Source organism: Corvus moneduloides, chromosome 6 (genome assembly GCF_009650955.1).
Source record: "Corvus moneduloides isolate bCorMon1 chromosome 6, bCorMon1.pri, whole genome shotgun sequence".
Taxonomy (NCBI): domain Eukaryota; kingdom Metazoa; phylum Chordata; class Aves; order Passeriformes; family Corvidae; genus Corvus; species Corvus moneduloides.
The window spans coordinates 46471279-46489889 of record NC_045481.1 but is presented as its reverse complement, the minus strand read 5'-3'; the positions used below and the strand labels follow the sequence as shown (position 1 = coordinate 46489889).

Below are 18611 nucleotides of genomic sequence, written 5' to 3'. Positions count from 1 at the left end.
ACTCTTGTCGTCATCCTCTGGGGAAATGAGAAACAACAGTTTCTAAGATCTCTGGATGAACCAAACAGGTAAATACCAAAATCTAAAGAGCTCAACTAACCCTGTAAGACAGTAAAAATCTGGTTTATTTTCACAGGCTGACAGTATGCACCACCACCAAAGCTGTGTCATAAAATCTGCAGTACTGCAGATCCATTGGGATGACATCAAATTTTGTCAGGGAACATCACCCACATTAAGGCTGCATTTTTCAAGAAAGTCTGGTATCCAGATTCCTTTGAAATTCAATGAGAACTGGAGATCTAGTCATCTTGGGCCTCTTTCCAATTCTGCAGATTTAACCCCACAGCTGTTTTTCAGACATACACAAATGCACTAGAAGGTCCAGGGGAGCTGATCATGGGCACCTGTGCTAATCAGCCTTGCAGTAATGCTAAGAACTTATCAGCAATAGGTTCCATGCTTAAATAAAACTCTCTATGGTTTTCCAGTCCATGACCGTGGCACACTTTCTTAGATTAGTTAGTGTGCTAGGCTTGTGTACACATTCAAAACCAGCACCTGTACCACAATAAACCAGTTGGACTTCTGGTCCTAGCTGGAGCAAACACATGTAAATCAGGCAAGCCATATTCTATTTTATAGGCATTCTTGAAGATACAGCAAGTGGTATTTGTAAGTCAAAATAGGCCAAATAAAAAAGATATTAATAAAGATGTTGAATATGAATTTACATGTGTCTCAATTGTTAGCTATTAATACAACAAAATAATGTGTCTACTTTCTCCCTTTAAATTTTCATAGAGGAAGAAGATCACTTTTGATTAAAGTAAGATCTGGTAAGAGAAAGGTTACTTGATTGTAGTGCTCATGGTCACAGGAGTGACACACATCTTAGATGACAAATCACAACTGGAGGCATGAGTGCAGAGAACACGAGCATTCCAAAGATACCTTCAAGCTAGCTTGCACAGGGAGCACTAGAAAAGCAGTGCCATGGCTTAGCAAAGACTGCTCGCCCCAGTGATCTGCTGGGCGACCAGCAACTCCAGTGGTGGTTCATGCTTCTGCTAAAGAGTGTGTAACAGGTGAGCACAGTTAGCTAGCAGGGTTTGCTTGTTTCACACACTCTACTGACTGCAGTGCAGACATCTGCTTAGGATACAGCCTGCCTTGGATGCTGCCTGCAGAGTGGCTGCAGCTTCAGGAGCTGGAACAGTTTTTCCAACCCCCGCAATGGGACAGAACACAGAGTGAACATTGTGGCCCATTTATTCTTTCACTCATGAACAGTTCAACCTTCACTCTTATCACAGTCATGTTCCCAAAAGATTATTTCTTCTTAAATAAGTCCTAAAATGATTGTGCTGATTAAGCCCTTAGCATTTTTTCTCAAGGTTACTGCACTATTTGAGTCAATATTACCTCCTGTGCCTTAAGAACACAGATTTCAGCCAAACCTATGCTGTGAACTAGTCTTGATTTGCCATAAAAAATGTCAGTAATTCTGTGTTGGGAACAAAGCTTTCAATAAACAGTGGCTGTGTCTAGTGCATAACTCTGCAGGGTTCTAGGACAATTTACTGTGGACTATACTGTGTTCCTTTGAATTATTTCAGCACAGGTTTGTGAAATTGTTCTTACCACAGTCTTAAATGCTTTTGAAAATGCATCATCCTAGTTACATTGTTTGCCTCTATTAACTTACCCAGCTGGCCTCTAAGTCAGGCAATTAAATTGATCATAGCTGCATCAAGCTCCAAAATCATAATCACTGTTATGTTGTCTATTCAGATGTGCTATTAGTCAAGAAACCCATACATCTATTTTCATGTTGATACAGGAAAATCTCACTTGAACTATCTGACCATCAATGACAAACTGGAAATTTTGAAGCAAAATTCAGAATCCAAGATAGTGAGTTTTATTCTCAGGTCTTATGCCATCTTATAATAAATTCTGGCAATGCCAAAGGAAAATACATACATATGTGGACTCTGAACTCAGGATTTGGTGACAATGTGTATGTCCAGGAAACTTCTGTTCATTTTTTAGATAATCCTGAGCTGAAAATGCCTTTAAAGATTTTCACATTCTCAGATATCACCAATATATATTTATTAAAATACATTAATATTTTCCTGCAAGATGCAAAAATGCAGTTACTGAGAGTGATGTCATTTGTATTGTCTGAGACAAGAGGACTGAATATACTGTAAAAAAGATATTGGAATTAAAATACATGGGGAAGCCCATGTGTTCAAAAGTAAACTAATTGCTAACTAAACCTAAACTAAAACTAACCCTAACTTCTGGTTTGATTTGACTAATATGCCTTCTACTGTTTTGCTTCTCTGAGTACTGAATTCACCTAAGATTTTACACAAGGAACATGCACTGTAAGAGCATTAAGCGACCATTAACTGATTTTGGCAGGATGAAGAATTTTATAGAATAAATGCTTATTTTTCTTTTTCAGAGACTCTCTAACTTGATGACTAAAGACAAAAGATACTGACTGCCACAAACAGGGCTATACTGAAGCTGTTCCCCCATATCCCTGCCCAAGGAATTTCAGTTCACATACCACAGACACCCTGCCTCCAGCCCTGCAGGGACATGCCTGCTGAAGCACAGTCTCTGGAGTAAGTAGAGAGCACACTGCACAGTGCAACTTCACTCTTCTCAGCATTGCAGGTGTCATACATGCATTTCTAAAGGACAGAAAAGGATGTGGGTATTATTATGTCCAGCTCATGGAAGAAACAGAGAAACATGTAGCAATTCAAAAGCAGTCAACCAGTATCTTTTTAAAAAGGTATCATTACCAATGAAAATATCTCTAAGAGAAAATGTATGCTAATAAATACTAGGGAAATGTGAGAAATAGCAAATCAGTTACAGAAACTGCAATGATATTATGTCTAGCACTCATTAATAGATGAATAATAAGAAAGATGAGGGCACCTATAGTTCATTAAAACACTAAGAAATGTCTATACCAGCCTCCCATGAAGATGTACAGTCTAGGACCTATATTGTCAAAATATATCAGATGAAAATATTGCACAGTGATGACTGGCACTTGTGTACCTATCTAGTGAGCAAATAAGATACACCCAATTACATGACAGGTGCATGACAGCAGATGGTTTCTAGAGAGCCACTCATATGTAATGACATTTTAAGAACTAGTTACATAAGTATGGCTGGGATTTAAAGCTTCAGTTCTTTTTACTGTGTGAGCTGTACAAAAGAGCACAGACACAGCCAGTCACTCTAGAGCAGTAGGATCATACTGCATAGACAGTGACTTATCCTGCCATTACTGATGTTGTGGAAGAGGCTTTCATGAATCATAGTTTAAAATCTGATGAGATCAGCAGGAGTAACAGACATATCTATAAGAAACTGGTTATTACTTTTCCTTAATTGAAAATTGCAAAATCCTATTTTCTTTATAGTTTACATGAATTCTCAAGTATGTGTATTTTCCTCTGGGAGAGGTAACACATAAGCCATATTTGTAAAGGTATCTGAAGACATACTACATTCTAGGCAAAAATTTCGGGCTCAGGTATTTTCTCAGTAATTTGTATCACACACACACACACCCTGAATGAACTTTCTGTGTTTTTGCAGGAACTTCTTTACCATCCACATAAATGTGGCAACTCTCTAGCTCAACCAGCTTCCTCAGAGCATTATAGAGCTGTACACCAAGAGAACAGCTTCAGGCATTCAAAACACAAGGAGACCAACACAATTCCACGGTAATAAATGAGATATAAACAATGTAAATACATAGTCTCTCCCCAGATGGGAGTTTTGAACCAAGTCAGAGGAAATCTATGGCGCTGGTAAAACTCTCAGCTCAATTTGACACAGAAACACTGATTCTGCTCGTCAAAGAGTGAACAGTTTTCACTCTTTGAAACTTTGAAATCTTGAACTGATTTTTTTCATTTTGCTTCTGGGTCATGCAACAGATGCTAGTGATGACAGTCAATTATTTACACAGCTGTAGCCAAAAAGGCCCATCTTGGCACAAACTCTCATTTTATAATTTTTCTAATCAGCATCACTGAATTTCTTTGTGACCAGTCACTACCGTAACCTATTTCAATCCCCTAGGCCAGACTACCTTCATGGGGGATCAGTCTCTGGACTAGATTAAACGACCCATTTGGACCAGTGCCTTACCTTGATGTACACAGAAGGGTCTACAACAGAATGGCAGGCAGCAAACACACTGCTTGTATTGGACAGAAGAGCACACCAGTGCTGAGCAAATTTTTCTGAAGTGGGAAAAAATATCATTGTCCATAGTCACTTAAACCACATTACTGTCTGAATCAATATTCTTATCAGGTATCACATTGTACTAGAATGTCCTGAAGTGTTTAGATAATGCTGGATGGAAATACAAGTCATTAACATGTTAGAGGAATAAGTGTAGTTGGATGGACCTAGGATCTTCCTAGAAGAAAGGTTTCACCTTCCAAGTATTAACATTATTACTGCAGCTGGATTTGCAGAACATATACAAAACCTCCCCATTTTCACTGTTTTTCATCAAAATTTCCTAATTTTTTACAGTCAGGTAATTCCTTATAGTCAAGGGATAATATCAAGTATGTAATAATCAATGAGCTGTGTGGCTATGAGCTGCAGCTTTAATTACATGTGGCAGTACCTAGGAGAGGTCAGTCCAAATCCTATATATATACAAATCCAGTCAAAGTGAGAAATCAGAGAGGACACCTAGTATAGTGCAATGCTTGCTTAACTCAGCACTGATGATAACTTCTTTCTCTGGACCTCAGCACAGCTGTAGCAACCTAGACTGGATGAAGAACTTGCCCAAATATTGGCAACCAAGTATGCTCTGCCTTAAATTTCTCTCACTGATGCTGTGTGTGCTTTTCAAGTCATCAGTGAATGTGTTCGCTCTTTCTCCAGTAGGGCTGTCTTTTTGTTTTGAAAGCAAAGCTATCCTCTTAAAGACCTTCAGAACACAATGTTTTCTCTCTAGTAATAACCTCAGAGGGTTTTGATGCTTATGAGATTTCTAAAGCTTTTTTGATTATCCATCATATGAAAATTATTTCGCACTGATAAACCAGGGATGAAAAGCCTGGTACCTTTATCCACACTGTTTGAACAAGGATCTTCAAAGCTGTCCTCAACATCAAAACAGCTGGCTCTAGTTTTCCACGAGTTACCAAAAGCAGAAGCTGAATCTTCCACTGCTCCAGTGACTGTTCTGAAGTCATCAGTCTGGATGTTATTGAAATTGCCACAAAGACCTTGTGTGGGAGGCAAAAAAAGAAAAAGGCAAAAGAAAAGAAGAAATCGCTAGATGCATGAAAAAAAGAATGGCTTCTAGATGAACACTCTTAGGTCGATAATGCACCTTGCCTGAGAGAAACCCATTTTCCTTCAGAGACTTCCTGATGTTCCCACAAATCAGATAGGACCCTGTATTTAGAGTGTAATTCTTATTTTTCTGCATTACAGTAGCACTTAGTGATAGCACAGGGATTGGAACTGCTTAAATGTGCTTCAGTAAACACTGGCAGACAGAGAATATCATCTCCAAAGGCTTAAAAACAAAGGAAATGGCAAGAGAAAAACAAAATGGGTCAGAGAGACAGGGTGTAATCCCATTGTGCATATAGGAAACAGAAGCACAAAATCTTAAATGGTGTCAACAGGAGATTGGTGGCAAAACCAAGAACATAGTCTGCATTTCACAAATCTCTGATGAAGGCCTGTTTAAACAGATGGAGTCTAAAATATCTGCACACACTAAACACCACAGAGATTTTCTTCAGCACATTGAAGGGTTTAGCCTTTTGTGTCCTACCAGATGTGCGATTCTGAAAAGAATGATCGACTGTTATGGAGAGCTGCATTACGGGTTTCATTTGCACTCGAATCTGCACTCCAGCTGAGCTCAAGATTTTGATGAAAAATGTAGATTGTCTGAAGATGGTGATGCCATCTAAAGAAGAGAAAAAGAAAAAATGTTGTATGCACTTGCAAATCTTTATGAAGCTGAGTAAACAGGAACTTCCATTTGCTGGTGCATCCAGTAACACAGGGATTCCCAAGGAATCCCAGACCTACTATCCACCTAAAAATGAGTAGGGTCATGTTCTTTCAGAGAAATGAGAGGAAATCCCTCTGCAAATGCTACACTGTGGAAAGTGTGAAGAAGGGCGTTTACCTTTGTTTACAGGCAGCTTCACAATGAAATTGTTCATATAGATATTTCCACAGGAACATATTTTTATAGTCTGCAGGGAAAAGGAAAAAAGCCCATAGCAGTGAATGCATATGATGTGAGACAGACAAGAGCAACCTGGCAAGATTCATTAAGCATTAAGGAGTAATGTCTTCAAAACCTCATCCCCTCGCAGTGTCCAGACACCATACAGGAATGTAGGGAAGATAAAAGTGACCTACTATGTATCACTAATTAAAGTCAGTTACTCACAGTTCTTCCTAGTGTGACCAATACATTCTTTAGGCAAGTCATTGTCCTTGAAGTCCCACACTGAACGATCTCCCCAATCACCACAACTGTGTCATCAGTGTTCTGAGAAGACATGAAAAAGGTATGTGCAGACATTGTTAGCATGTTACAGGATGGGAGCTAGAAGAGAAAAAGGTGTCACTGAAAGGCTAAGATGGAGCAATAAAAGAACTGGGGTATTTGATCTCTAACTGCAAACTGTTAATTTCATTGCCAAAATGAATAATTTTCACTAATTTTTCTTTGCACTCTAACTTCCTTGTTATCAGCCTGTGTGGATTTCATTTGCAAGCATTCACAAGGAATTCAATTTTTTTGCAGAAATTTTGGCTCATCCACTTCCTTCTGACAGGCACATGTGAAGAAAACTTCAGAAGAAATGCTTGAATCAATGCTAATACATCCATTAAGAACATTATTTAATTAAAAAAAAATAGTTACAACTGTGTTGAAGCTGCAAAATGTTGAAGCTAAGCATTAGCAATTGACTTCCAATCCATTTCAAATTCAAAAATTTACGGGGTTTAAGACTGAGCATGTGTTGAAGTGCTTTGCTGGATTGGTGCCATTTAGTTAAATTAAGTCATATAAAGCTCCAGCATAGTTTAACGCCTCGTGTTACTCAGGAGATTTAGGAGTGAAAAGAGAAGTTGCTCATACCTTAGCTAAGACATAATGACAGTTGCCATGAAAGTTGAATCTCTTATTATCGAATGTTGTTATATGGAATCCTCCATCTATGTGGCAACTTCCAGAGCAGGGCAGAGAGATACAGCTCCAGTGGCCTCCTTTGCAAGTACTGTGCAAAACCCAAAAAGCAGCAGTTAGAATAAACACAGGTTCAAGGGAGCAAAGGTGATACATCATTTGAATCTGCACAGATGCAGCCTCTTTGTCTTTTTAGCTCGTTATCTTGGCTTTTTATAAAAACCCAGTGGGTGGAAGCCTTTATATTAGGCCCTTAAAGTGTGATGGTTGAATTCATCTCAGTGAGAAAGTTAACTGCACTGGGCTTTGAGCTGGCTCCCTCACAGACACACTGGGATGGGAAAGCAAGAAATGGTTTTCAGAGCCTAAAATGTTTACTTGACTTTTTTTAAAGAAAGAAAGAACCCCTTCAAGCAGGATCTTGCAATATCTTGTGCTACTGATGCAACTGTTCAGCAGATAATTGTGGAGGACCTGGGATAATGAGCAATTCTCACACCTGTGCACACAAGAAGAAAACAGCCCAGCTACGTAGGCTTGGGCTTCGAGAGATGTAAGTGAGGATGTGGCAAGATGGGAACTACCCAAAGCCCATTAAGTTCAATTACTCAAAATTTCTGGCATTTGAGGAGCATTTCCTCAAAATGCAGATAATATTAATCCAAAGGGGTTTGTAGAACATTTGGCCATGCACCATACCACATTTCATTTCTCCCTATAGTAAAGCTTTAACCGATGGTCAAAAAATGATGTTATGTCACAGGAGCTCAGATAACACATACAAAGTAAGAAATAAAACTGTTTTGAGAGTAATATACCTAAGGTCTTATCACCTTTCACTAGTGCAGAATGGAGATGGGTTCAAGCTGGCAGGTTTTTTTCTAAATCAAGTCATTCTTAAGGATCAGGACTTCTGAGATCTGGCCTTTAAGTAGCCTTGTGGAGATCCAGATGTTGTTGGAAATGTCACTTATTAACATGGTATGACTTCTCACCTCACTCTAGTGGCCCAACTCTCTGAATTAATCACTGAAGAGTCTCATTTTTCTACATTCTGAAATGCTGAGCTCAGTTTTCACAAGCAGTTTCAAGTGAGGGTGGGTAATAACTATGTGTGGTTGAGGAATACCTCTAAGTTTTCCTACACTGTTGAAATTCAGAGCAAGGTTTTGAATAGTTATTTAAGACAAATGCCAGGAAAAGATTTAGAAAAAAAAAAAAAAAAAGGAGGAAAGTACAGAATGCAACTCATCAATGTATTGAAATAAATTCTTCTGCCTTGTTAGTGCAATCAAGACCACAACAGTACCAGTTCTGGCAGGGAGTGGAATAAGTTCCTCCAGATGAGTAGACTTTGCCTTGAAATGTACAGGGGCAGCTGTCTCTGGGGATGCACTTCTTGCTGCTGAGGTCATCAAGGATTGTTCCTGTTCAGACACACTGGCTAGTTAATATTTCTTTGCTGAGTCTGGGAAACACCAGCAAGGAAGATTAGAGTAAGGAAAAAATTCTGGAGTATTCAGCATTTCTTAAAATGAATGGGACACTTTTAAAGGAAAACGCCACACCAGGCCCTTTCAGATGTTAATGGATAGGAAATATTTCTCAAAAGAGTTCAAATGAAAGCAATGCAAAACTCAACATTTCCTGTTATGAATTTTTTCACTGTGAGCAGGATTATCAAGTGCCAGATTGCAAGGGTGTGAGCCAGTTTTCATCCTTTTCTAATAGTGAATCTAACAGAAATCAGAACCTCATCTTAGACTATTTCATGTGCAAATTTACACATGCACATACCTTGAAATGCATTTATGTTCTGTGCCACTTAAACTACAGCAAGATTTAGTGTCATAGCAGGGAGGCCTCTCAACAGACAACTTCATCTGCATGCTTACTGTCTAGAGAACACCTCTTCTCTTTCCACATCTGCACCATATTTTTCCTGTCTAGTCCTTAGAAGTCTTTCCCTCTCCTCCTCCAGTGTCAGGTTCTTGAATCTTTAGAGATCTGGCTCTTCCAAGAAGAATGTTGTTAAATTATGCTAGAAGAAACAGTTTATTTGTTGTGTGAAAGGGAACAACCTCCCTTTTTGTCCCTTGATGTGTGAGATCATGGGCAGAAGTGAGCTGCCTTACCAGGAGGACAGAAACAGCCATCTGTACATGGGGCTTTACAAATCTTGCTCCTTTCTGGATCTGCACATGTGTCAGCACAGGAGTTTCCACATTCCATGTACTCCATATTGTTTGGGCATTCCTGATCTGCAAGACCAAACCAAAATGGAGTATGTTAATGATGTATTTATAAGATCTCTCGAATTGTTGTGTCACTACCCAACTCCTTCTTCCTCCTTTCCTCCATATCTTGTTTCCAAGCCCTTCTATCCAGATATGTCATGTTTGTTTAACCTCTTAAAGGAACTTTTTATGGCCACTTTTACTTTATCTTTTGGACAAAACTGTGCTTCTGGGAAATATGAGCTATTTCACATTACTAGCTTAAGGTTGGCTGAGGTCATAATACAAGCAAAGAACACCAGAATCATTTGGGGAGTCATAACAGTTTATTTTTGCCTGAAGCATCAGTCCTTCTGGCATTAATTTGCTATCCCAATCCACACCAGCAGTCTGGGTGAACTACCTGTAGCATTCCCCCTGGATTTACACAGATTTCCTGCTCAGTAACTGGACTACTGAGTATGAAAACACAGGGTGATGTAAGTACAAACATATTGCACTTCTCAGTAACTACTTCTGTCTAGTTGTCAACATGTTGAAACAAGGCTCTTTATGAGTTAACTGTACATGGTAAATTTCAAAAAAAAAAAAAAAAACAGGAGAAAACCTAGTGGTAAGAAGGAGGTGGGCAATATCAAAGTATAGTTCTGATTTAAGAGCAAAATCAAGTTAAATTTGTAGAAGCTTTTCCATTAACAATGTTTCTGCCAAAGTACTTTCACAGATTGATTCAAGGTAGTTACCAGAGCTCCTAGCTCTGCTCTGCTGGGATCAGAATACCTGTGTAAATGTCTAACCTGAAAGAAATCTCCAGAGCAGCAGCTACTTACAGCAGAGTTCTTTGGTCCTCCATTCCCCAGGGTCTCCCTTCCTCAGGACACAGTCTCGAGAGTATTGATTTAAAGTGCTGCATATGCAGCTGGAAACCAAATCAGAGTGAGAAGAATTAACTGCACAGTGGCACATATCCTCAGCACAGGTCTCTATGTAGTCATCAAAGGCAACCACTCTGGGGCAGTTTCCAAAACGGGACATAAGTTTCTTGCATTGTTTTTTCTGTTAAAAAAAAAAAAAAAAAAAAGGGAAAGAAAAGCAATACTTGACATTTTACCACCTTTTAGGTTTTTGAATATATACCCCAAGTCTTGATGACACAATTCCAGGGTCATAGAATACTTCAGGCTGAAAGGGATCTCAGGAGATTATCCAGTCTAGCTTTCTGCCACGAGGTCCTTTGCCTTGGACTGGAAGCTGTCATTCAGTCAGGCATTTTCCCACTATCTATTTCTTTAACACTGTAATAGGATATTCTTTCATCTATAAGATCATAATTTTGCTCAAATTCATGTGTAGAGTTGTGAAAAATTCAGTTTAGTGCATGCTCTAAGACTTGTTTTAACAGTCTCTTCAACACTGTAGGTCGGGGGGGCTTGTACTTCTTGGTCCCACACACTTACATATATGCTGCATCTATTGTCTTTCCTCCTGGGATGTCTTCCAGTGTGGTCATCTGGGCTCACATCAGCACACTTTTGTGATGGATCCTCTACTTTGTGGAAGTTCCCAAACTGTCTTGGATGCATTTTATACCCTGCAAAAATCCCCAGATGCATTTCAGTAACTTCCTGCAATTCTTTAGATCAGTTAATGGGCTATAAAAATGCACTTCCTCTTTGGGCTCAAAGGCAGTATGCACTTCATGAAATGCCCAAACTTAACCAGCATCCATACTATAGAGGATGACAGCCTGATACAACTTCTGTTGAGCTAGAGTCAGGAACCTGGGACAATTGTATCAAGGCCTGCTGTCAGCATGGACATTTAAAATCACACGAGACTCTTGACCTTTCTGTTGCTTCTCATAATTTCCAAAGACTTCTCTTTGTTATGGGTGTGTTTGATCTTACACACTTTTCTGTTTGCATGTGTAATAGTCATGCAGGTATTACATAATGGGATGCTGTTATAACTTTGGCTTAAGTCCTGCATCTGATATTCCAGGATGAAGGTTTCTTTCCACCCATACAACCTGCTGCAGGATTATAGCCTTAGCCATTTGCAATATCTGAAGGTGTCAGTGGATGGCACCACAGTTTCTTCAAAGATACTTTGTGTTTTCTCTGAAGCTTTCTCTTCATTATAGAGGCAAAAATAATCACACGTAGAATGATTCAAATGGAAGAACAGAAAATGCACTCGCGCATTTCCTTAAAGTATGTTATTGTCAATGGGGATCCTGGCAATGTTGCTGCATGATAGCCAAGCAATTAATTTGGATCAAAAAGGTTGGAGGCTCTTACAAATATGAAAAGAGCAGAAAATTTCAAATCATCTCAGAACCTCTTGAAATACATCTACCATATATGGAAATGTTCATGTGCCTGTCAGGAGATCTGAAACCCTGCTCAGAGGAAACAGATACCAAGTTTCATGTCATGTATAAGGAGGTCTGTTCTGGATGGAATATGCTGTATTTATGACCTACCATCCAAAATCAAATCATTCTTCTGATTGCCATCATAGTTCCCACATAGACCACATATTTTCTCTTTATATGTTTCTTCCAGGTCCAACTACGAAAGAGGAAACACAGAGTTTAAAGGCTTTTCCCCACATCAGCAGCACTTGTTACAAAGTGATTCACAGCAGGAGAGCACAGTGGCAGAAGTTCTCATTCCCACTTTGTAAGCAGTCTCCTTTTCTCCTACAAATCTCTCATAAAACTTATCTGCAGACAGATTGAATTCAAATGGGAAGATAATCGTCCAGCAATTGTCGCTCCTACCCACTAAAGAGGTAACTGAAGCATGTTGAATACTGGACTAAGCCCTGGACTGGTGTCTCCCAGTATAGAGACACTGGTATACAGACATTTGGTACACCTTGCAGGGTACCGCAGCTCCTCTCTGGGCAGGTCGGATAACTGTGCTCTAATGCTGGATGCTAGAAAGAAGCAACTTCTGGTTAAGTTTTAGCCATATCTAATGGGTTTTCTAGTTCACAGGGTGAATGGAAAATTATATAGCTCTTCTAGGGGTGGGTCTGCCCAGCATTATTTGTTTTGCCCATACTTAGTGGAAGTAAACAGCCAGGTTAGCACACTATTGCCTTTCTAGATAAAACTATTGCACCTTATCACTCCTACATGCTTGGGGGACACTATTGGTGCCACTCAGGTCCACTAAAAAAGGCAGTGCTTTTGCTACAGTTGTGTCCACTCTACAGTAATGTACAGGTACTGCCTCTAATACTTTATGTTTAATTAGTATACAGGAAGAGAGAAAGAAAATACTTCAATAAATCAGAATTCCAATATCACATGATTACTTCCTGATATTTTTTCTCTCTATTCACCTTTTACCCTCCCTCCATCTCTCTGAATGACAAAACATGACACACAACTTGCATTTAGTTAATTCTCTGATTGTGAAGGATAAGTGTTCACACAGAAAAGTGTAAATGCACTGTTGCAGAAGAGAATATTGTAAGGTACATGTTTAGAGGAGAATTCCCACATAGCATGGCTTTGGAATGAAAGAGGCCAAGATCTGAATTGGTCACAAAGATTAGTGTCCCACACAAGATGTGCACAAGACAGAGTAGCAAGAGCTGGCAGGCTGTGTTGCTGCTGCTGCCCCATGGAGCAGGGAACTAACTGCAGATGTATTATATCCAGGTTTTGTCACATAAAATTAGCTGGAAAGGCCATGGGGTTGTGCCTCCATGCCCCTGCCTCATTAAACTATTACCTAGCTTGGTATTTGTCTATCAGCTTATGGATAGAGTGATACCTCCCTCCCACAATTTCATATATCAACACAGTGCCTGCATCCAGCCCTGCTTTTCATCACTGATGAGATTCACCAGGAGGAAAATAACTAACTGGCTGTTCATACTAGGAGAGTGTCAGCCCAGTTCCACTTGAGTGTCAGGCCCAGCTTCGAAGTGACTTGGAAGTAAGTACAGGTGTCCTCAATCAGGATGCTCTTCAAGCTGAAAGGCATGGCAATCCTGGAAATTCGAGGGAACAAAACAGATTGCAGCGAAAAAAAGAGTGATGAAATCCTCACAAATATATAGGAAGGAAAACTAGAGTTAAAAGGAACTAAGACATGGGAACGCTCTTTGCAAGGTCAGCCTTCATCTACACAATGCTTTACATCGTCCACTGTGTCCTTTTACCAACCTTAACCCACAACACAACGTATTTTGTCTCTTGTCAATACTACATCAGCCACCTGACTGATAGAAAGCAGCCAAACCCAAGGACCTAAGCCAAAGGTTTATAAACAGCAAGATGCCAATATTGGAAAATGGCCCTCCACATGAGGACACTGCAGGTTATCATCATCCTTCCAGGACTTCTTTGACGGTTGGGATTCACAAACAGCTCTGTTGTTACTCATGTACTGATACAACTCAGACCTACATTACTTTTCCATCTTACCAAGACAATTACCATTCATTTTGCAACAGCCTAGAAACTTAGAAATTCAGAAAATGGCTAGAAGATAGGAGATTTCTTGCCCCTTTGATTTAGGAACAACATATGGGCTTTGGTGCTATAATTGCATGGAGTGGTGCTATTTTATATTTGGTTGTTTCTAGAAGGCTGTCAAGACAGTCCATATGTTTGCAATTTTCTCTCCAAAAAGATTGTGAGGGGTTTTCCCAGAGTTGAAGGTTGCCTAGGCCCTTCATAATTATATGCTAGGAGCAGGACTCTGCACTTCTCATGGGGACTGCCCTTGACATCGTGCCCAACTTTCAGCTATTGTTGCATATGATTTTTACTTATGGAATATTTTTACCCTTCTCTTTGTAGTTTCTATTGTGGTTCATTTCGAATTGGAATTAAAGGTGTGGGGTTTGACTTTTAAAAATTCTGCCTTTTTTTGTAAGAAGATCCCAGGGCAAGTTGTGATCTGCAAAGCAGTGCAATTTTCTAGACTAATCTATCTGGAAACAGAAAACTATTCCTAAAAGAACCATCTGTTCCTGAACAGCAACATACAACAGTAGGGTTAGTACCACAGAAATAATGTTTTGAGAAAAAGAAAAACCACTGAGCTTCTACAAAATCAAAACTTTTTTATAAATAAAATGTTGGGGTTTATGTACTTTCTTCCATCCCTCCCTCTCAAATCAAAGCGACATCAAGGAAACCTTAAAATACCTTCTGTTTTCATAGCATACACATTGCTCTCTGCTTAACTTGTTGGTGTTGGTCCCTGGGAGATGTAGTTTTGTTTAAATACTTCTTGCCTCCTCCACCACTACGAGGGGGACTCTTCACAATACCCTGTTCAAAGAGCTGTGAACACCTCATACACAGCCACTGCTTTCCAGCCAGACCACCCAACACATAGCGATAAAAATGCAGCACAAAACAACAGTACAGTCTTTACTCACTTCTTCCCATTCACTGTGATTCCTGTCTCCTTCACCTCCAGGACCACTCCATCAATGGTGACAGTGAAGTAGATCAGGAAGCTGCTCTTGGCACTGCGCCTGATCTGAATGTTAAAGTCCTGGTAGCTGTCATTGCAGTGTGAAGCGAAGATGTATGTGCAGGTTCCAGGAAAAGTAAACTTTACATGGTCAAATGTATGGAAGTGGAAATTCCCCCAGGTGGCACATTCACTCCTACTGACAGTAGAGACCTGGACTAAAGGAAAAATCATAGTAGGGGAGCTTAGAAATTCTCCCCATATGAGGCGCTTACCCTTTTGTGGTTGAAAAACATTAAAGGGGCAATTTTCAAAGGCAAAAATGATAACTCCTGGAAGATACAAGCCTGTGGGAAGAAGTTTCATCTCACTGAACTTTTGAAGTCCATGACTTTTGAAGTCCAGAGATACCTGCAATGTGAGCAGATTAGCCCAGTCTTCTTTGAAGTTAACAGTGAGAAGCAGAAGAGGTTCAGCTTTCTCATCTTACATATTTACCTAGCAAGAAGATGCTGAAAACCACAGGCATCGCTCTGTTGTCTAGAAAGGCTGTGTCTATATTTATGCTGTAGACATATTTACACTGTAGATATCTAAAGTGAAGTGAGGAGAGTCCCATTCTGGATGTATAAATCTCATTTAACTCAGGCAAGACTTTGGTCCAAAGTCTTGTATTGAGTCCTTTGCAGGAGAAATCACAGGTGGCATGACTTTACAGCAAAGTGGCAGCTGCTAGTCTCAGTGGTTGAGGCCGCTACCAGCTTCAGCTGTTGGCTAAGAGATACTTGGTTTTTCTTCTCAACCAAAACTCACTTTTTGTACCTCTGTCAAAGGTATAGATACATACTCTAAGTGCATGTAAGATATTACTTCAGAAAGCAGTTTTCACACCACTGAGCTTCACAAAGAAAACATGAATCACCTTGAATTAAATTACGTACGCTTGCTACTAAATGCTTTTAACATTTCTTCTAGGCCCATCTGAAATAGTGACAAATGAAAATGGGAAAATTCTTTGTGTTGTTCAGGTAGCATGTTTAGGAATATCAACATAGCAACATCCACAACAGATCAAATCAAAACCAGTTATTAATTTATTCAGTGAACACTAAAATATTATTAAATATTCCTGCCTAAGAATCAGCAGGGGAGAACTGAGAAATTCAGATCCTTATGTTATAAATGTGCAGCCCAAACTCAAGTGCCCAGTAAGTCCTTGTAGAAACAGCTTTTTAAGGGGACTGCTACTTGTCATAGGTGGTTGCAGCACTGGAGTAGGGCAATTTAGCACTTTTCTACACAGTAGAGAGGGCAAGTGAGAAAGTTTGGCTATTATGGAAGTGAAATTGCTGTAATTACTCAGGCAGCAATAACTGGTACATCAACTGTTTGTGTATTAAGCAGTTGGGAAAAGCATAAGACATTAAAAATCAAACCAGGAGCTAGCAGTACAGCAGACTATAAAAAATGTGATTACTGCTAATTCAGCATTTCATACTGGTCAATCAAGCCTAGCTGGTGATATGGTAAGTACTTCTATGGAGAATATGTGTGAAATGTGTTGAAAAGGGTGTCACCATATTTTTGTTTGGGTTTTTTTTTGGTGCAAACTGCATTCAGAGGGTCTCCTCATTAAGGTTAGTCACTTAGGATATAAAAGAGTTGATACACTACCTAGTAATGAAAGAAAAAAGTAAAATACTTAAATGGTTGACAATAAGGATTAAAATGTACAATGTTTAACAGTATCTGGCATGTCTACAGCCCTTACATGAATATGTTACACATTTTCATTTGTCAACTCTGTTTCTCACCTATGGAGAGCAATATGAAAGCGAGTAATGCAAGAATTAGATTCTTTTCTTACCTATCTGAACTGGTTCTTTGCCCTTGCAAAAACTCCAAATTAGGCAGAAGATCCAAAATGATCTCCTGGTTTTTATTTCCATCTTGCCATGAAGTCGTAACTTGAAAATCCTTTCAGGGAAGTGTTTTTTCTTGGCTTATAGGCAGATTTTTATAGTCCAGGAGTTTGGCATGAGAACAAAACATTGATGGCAGGGTCCCTGAAAGGTGGAGCTTCATTAAAATTTCTTTCAGCCATTCATTATTAGCACCCAGAAACCTCCTCTCTGTCAGACAGGACAGGTATCCAGTTCTTTCTTGCTTTATGGGGACAGAGAGCTGTCTGTTTCTAATTTCCTCTTTTGAAAATAGGTCCCCTCACCTTCCTCCTGTAGTTGTTATTTCTTTGGCAGCAATAGTTTTTCTTTTTTATGACATCTGATTAGTTACAAGCAATCACTGACCTCTTTCAGAGTTTTTCTCTGTTTTGCACATCAGCAGAGTCCCCCAGCACAAGAAAATGTGTTTGTTCCCTCTACTAGCTTTAATGGCAACTTCTAAACAGAGCAAAAAGTATTATCAGGTCAAGGCATAATGCATGGCTTATTTAGAACAAAATCTTTTGGCAGGAGGGCACTGTCCTTTAAGAAGTATATCCAAAATATCTTACAAAAAGAGGACAGATTTACTGCTTCAATAGACCAGGAAAAAAATCAAAAGTGCAAAAATTCTCACCTCAACTGTACAAATGGAATTTAATCACACCAGTCATGGGGAGTTAATTTATTCTTAATGCACACAGAGGTGGCGGATTCCCCAAACATTGTGCCCAAGGGAGCAGTGCCCAAGTCTCGTCACAGTGTAGACCACAGTTCATTCCTGCACCACCTAAATTATGCTGCTGCAAAAGGGTCCCTTGGTGTTCTCAAAGTACTTTAATACCCTACCATACCCATAAAAAAATCCAGTGGGCTCAGTCATGAGCTCCACAGTCCATTGTAGGACATCCTGTCAGAGATTTTGATTTCAGTAATTTTAGAGTCCCTTCTAGAGATTTACTTGCTTTGTTGACACAAACTGAGCTTGCATTTCTTCACCTCATCCGTGCTGTTGGGGAACTGCTCCTGAAAAGAGAGGAAGCTTCTCACCTAGTCCCAGCAAAGCAAACACGGATAACAGACATTCCCACACTTCTAGCTGCTCCTTTTGGGAATACACTAAAGCTAGAGTGATTGCCAGAAGTAAGTGGGCACAAATACAGTTTAAGGTGGACATAGGTTTCCCCCTTGTTGCAAGGCCTCAGGTCAAGCCTGCCCATGCACTGGGGAATATGAATGCCTTTTATCTGGTTGGTGGGCAGCAAGCAGGCCCTTGGGAACAGGGTCTTGCTCACTGCTTTACCAAACTTTGTGCTATTGCCAAAGTGGAGTGTCCCAAAGCTGGCCCACTGCTCCCTTCAGCTGCTGCCCTACACAGGTACAAGGTGCTTTGCAGAATTGCAGGTGACAGCATCTGCCAGGTGAAGATTTGCTGTTGCCCTTGCTCTAAAGAAAACCCTGCAGCAGCATGTGAGAGCATTGTGCAGGACATGAAACATGAGTTTGTGTTACCCCTTTGCCACTGTCCATGTCCCATTAATTCCATTGTCAGTCGCACTTGAGGCAGGGCACTACTGGAAGGTAAAGTCTGTTCTTGAAGCCCTGCCATTTTGGCCAGAATACAGAACCAACAGTCTTTATGGCACTGGTGATGGAAGTCATGGACTGCTGCTGCTTCTCCTTTTAATCACAACGCATCTTCCCTCCTGGTCTCTGTCCAAATCCAAAGTAA

At 39.9% G+C, this 18611-nt stretch overlaps 1 protein-coding gene across 1 annotated transcript in view; it reads right to left on the bottom strand.

Moving 5' to 3' along the window:
- LOC116446186 (mucin-5B) overlaps positions 1-16991 on the bottom strand; it is a 42579-nt gene extending 25588 nt beyond the window's left edge. The window contains exons 1-15 of the mRNA XM_032113540.1: positions 16804-16991; positions 14899-15154; positions 13383-13497; positions 11972-12059; positions 10944-11077; positions 10317-10542; positions 9385-9510; positions 8559-8676; positions 7202-7340; positions 6503-6604; positions 6233-6302; positions 5870-6007; positions 5145-5309; positions 4204-4298; positions 2588-2714 (exon numbers count right to left, since the gene is read on the bottom strand). Coding sequence (XP_031969431.1) covers positions 2588-2714; positions 4204-4298; positions 5145-5309; positions 5870-6007; positions 6233-6302; positions 6503-6604; positions 7202-7340; positions 8559-8676; positions 9385-9510; positions 10317-10542; positions 10944-11077; positions 11972-12059; positions 13383-13497; positions 14899-15154; positions 16804-16885 — 1981 coding nt within the window. The 5' untranslated portion in view covers positions 16886-16991. The remainder of the gene's footprint in view (positions 1-2587; positions 2715-4203; positions 4299-5144; positions 5310-5869; positions 6008-6232; positions 6303-6502; positions 6605-7201; positions 7341-8558; positions 8677-9384; positions 9511-10316; positions 10543-10943; positions 11078-11971; positions 12060-13382; positions 13498-14898; positions 15155-16803) is intronic.
- Between the last annotated feature and the right edge of the window lie 1620 nt (positions 16992-18611).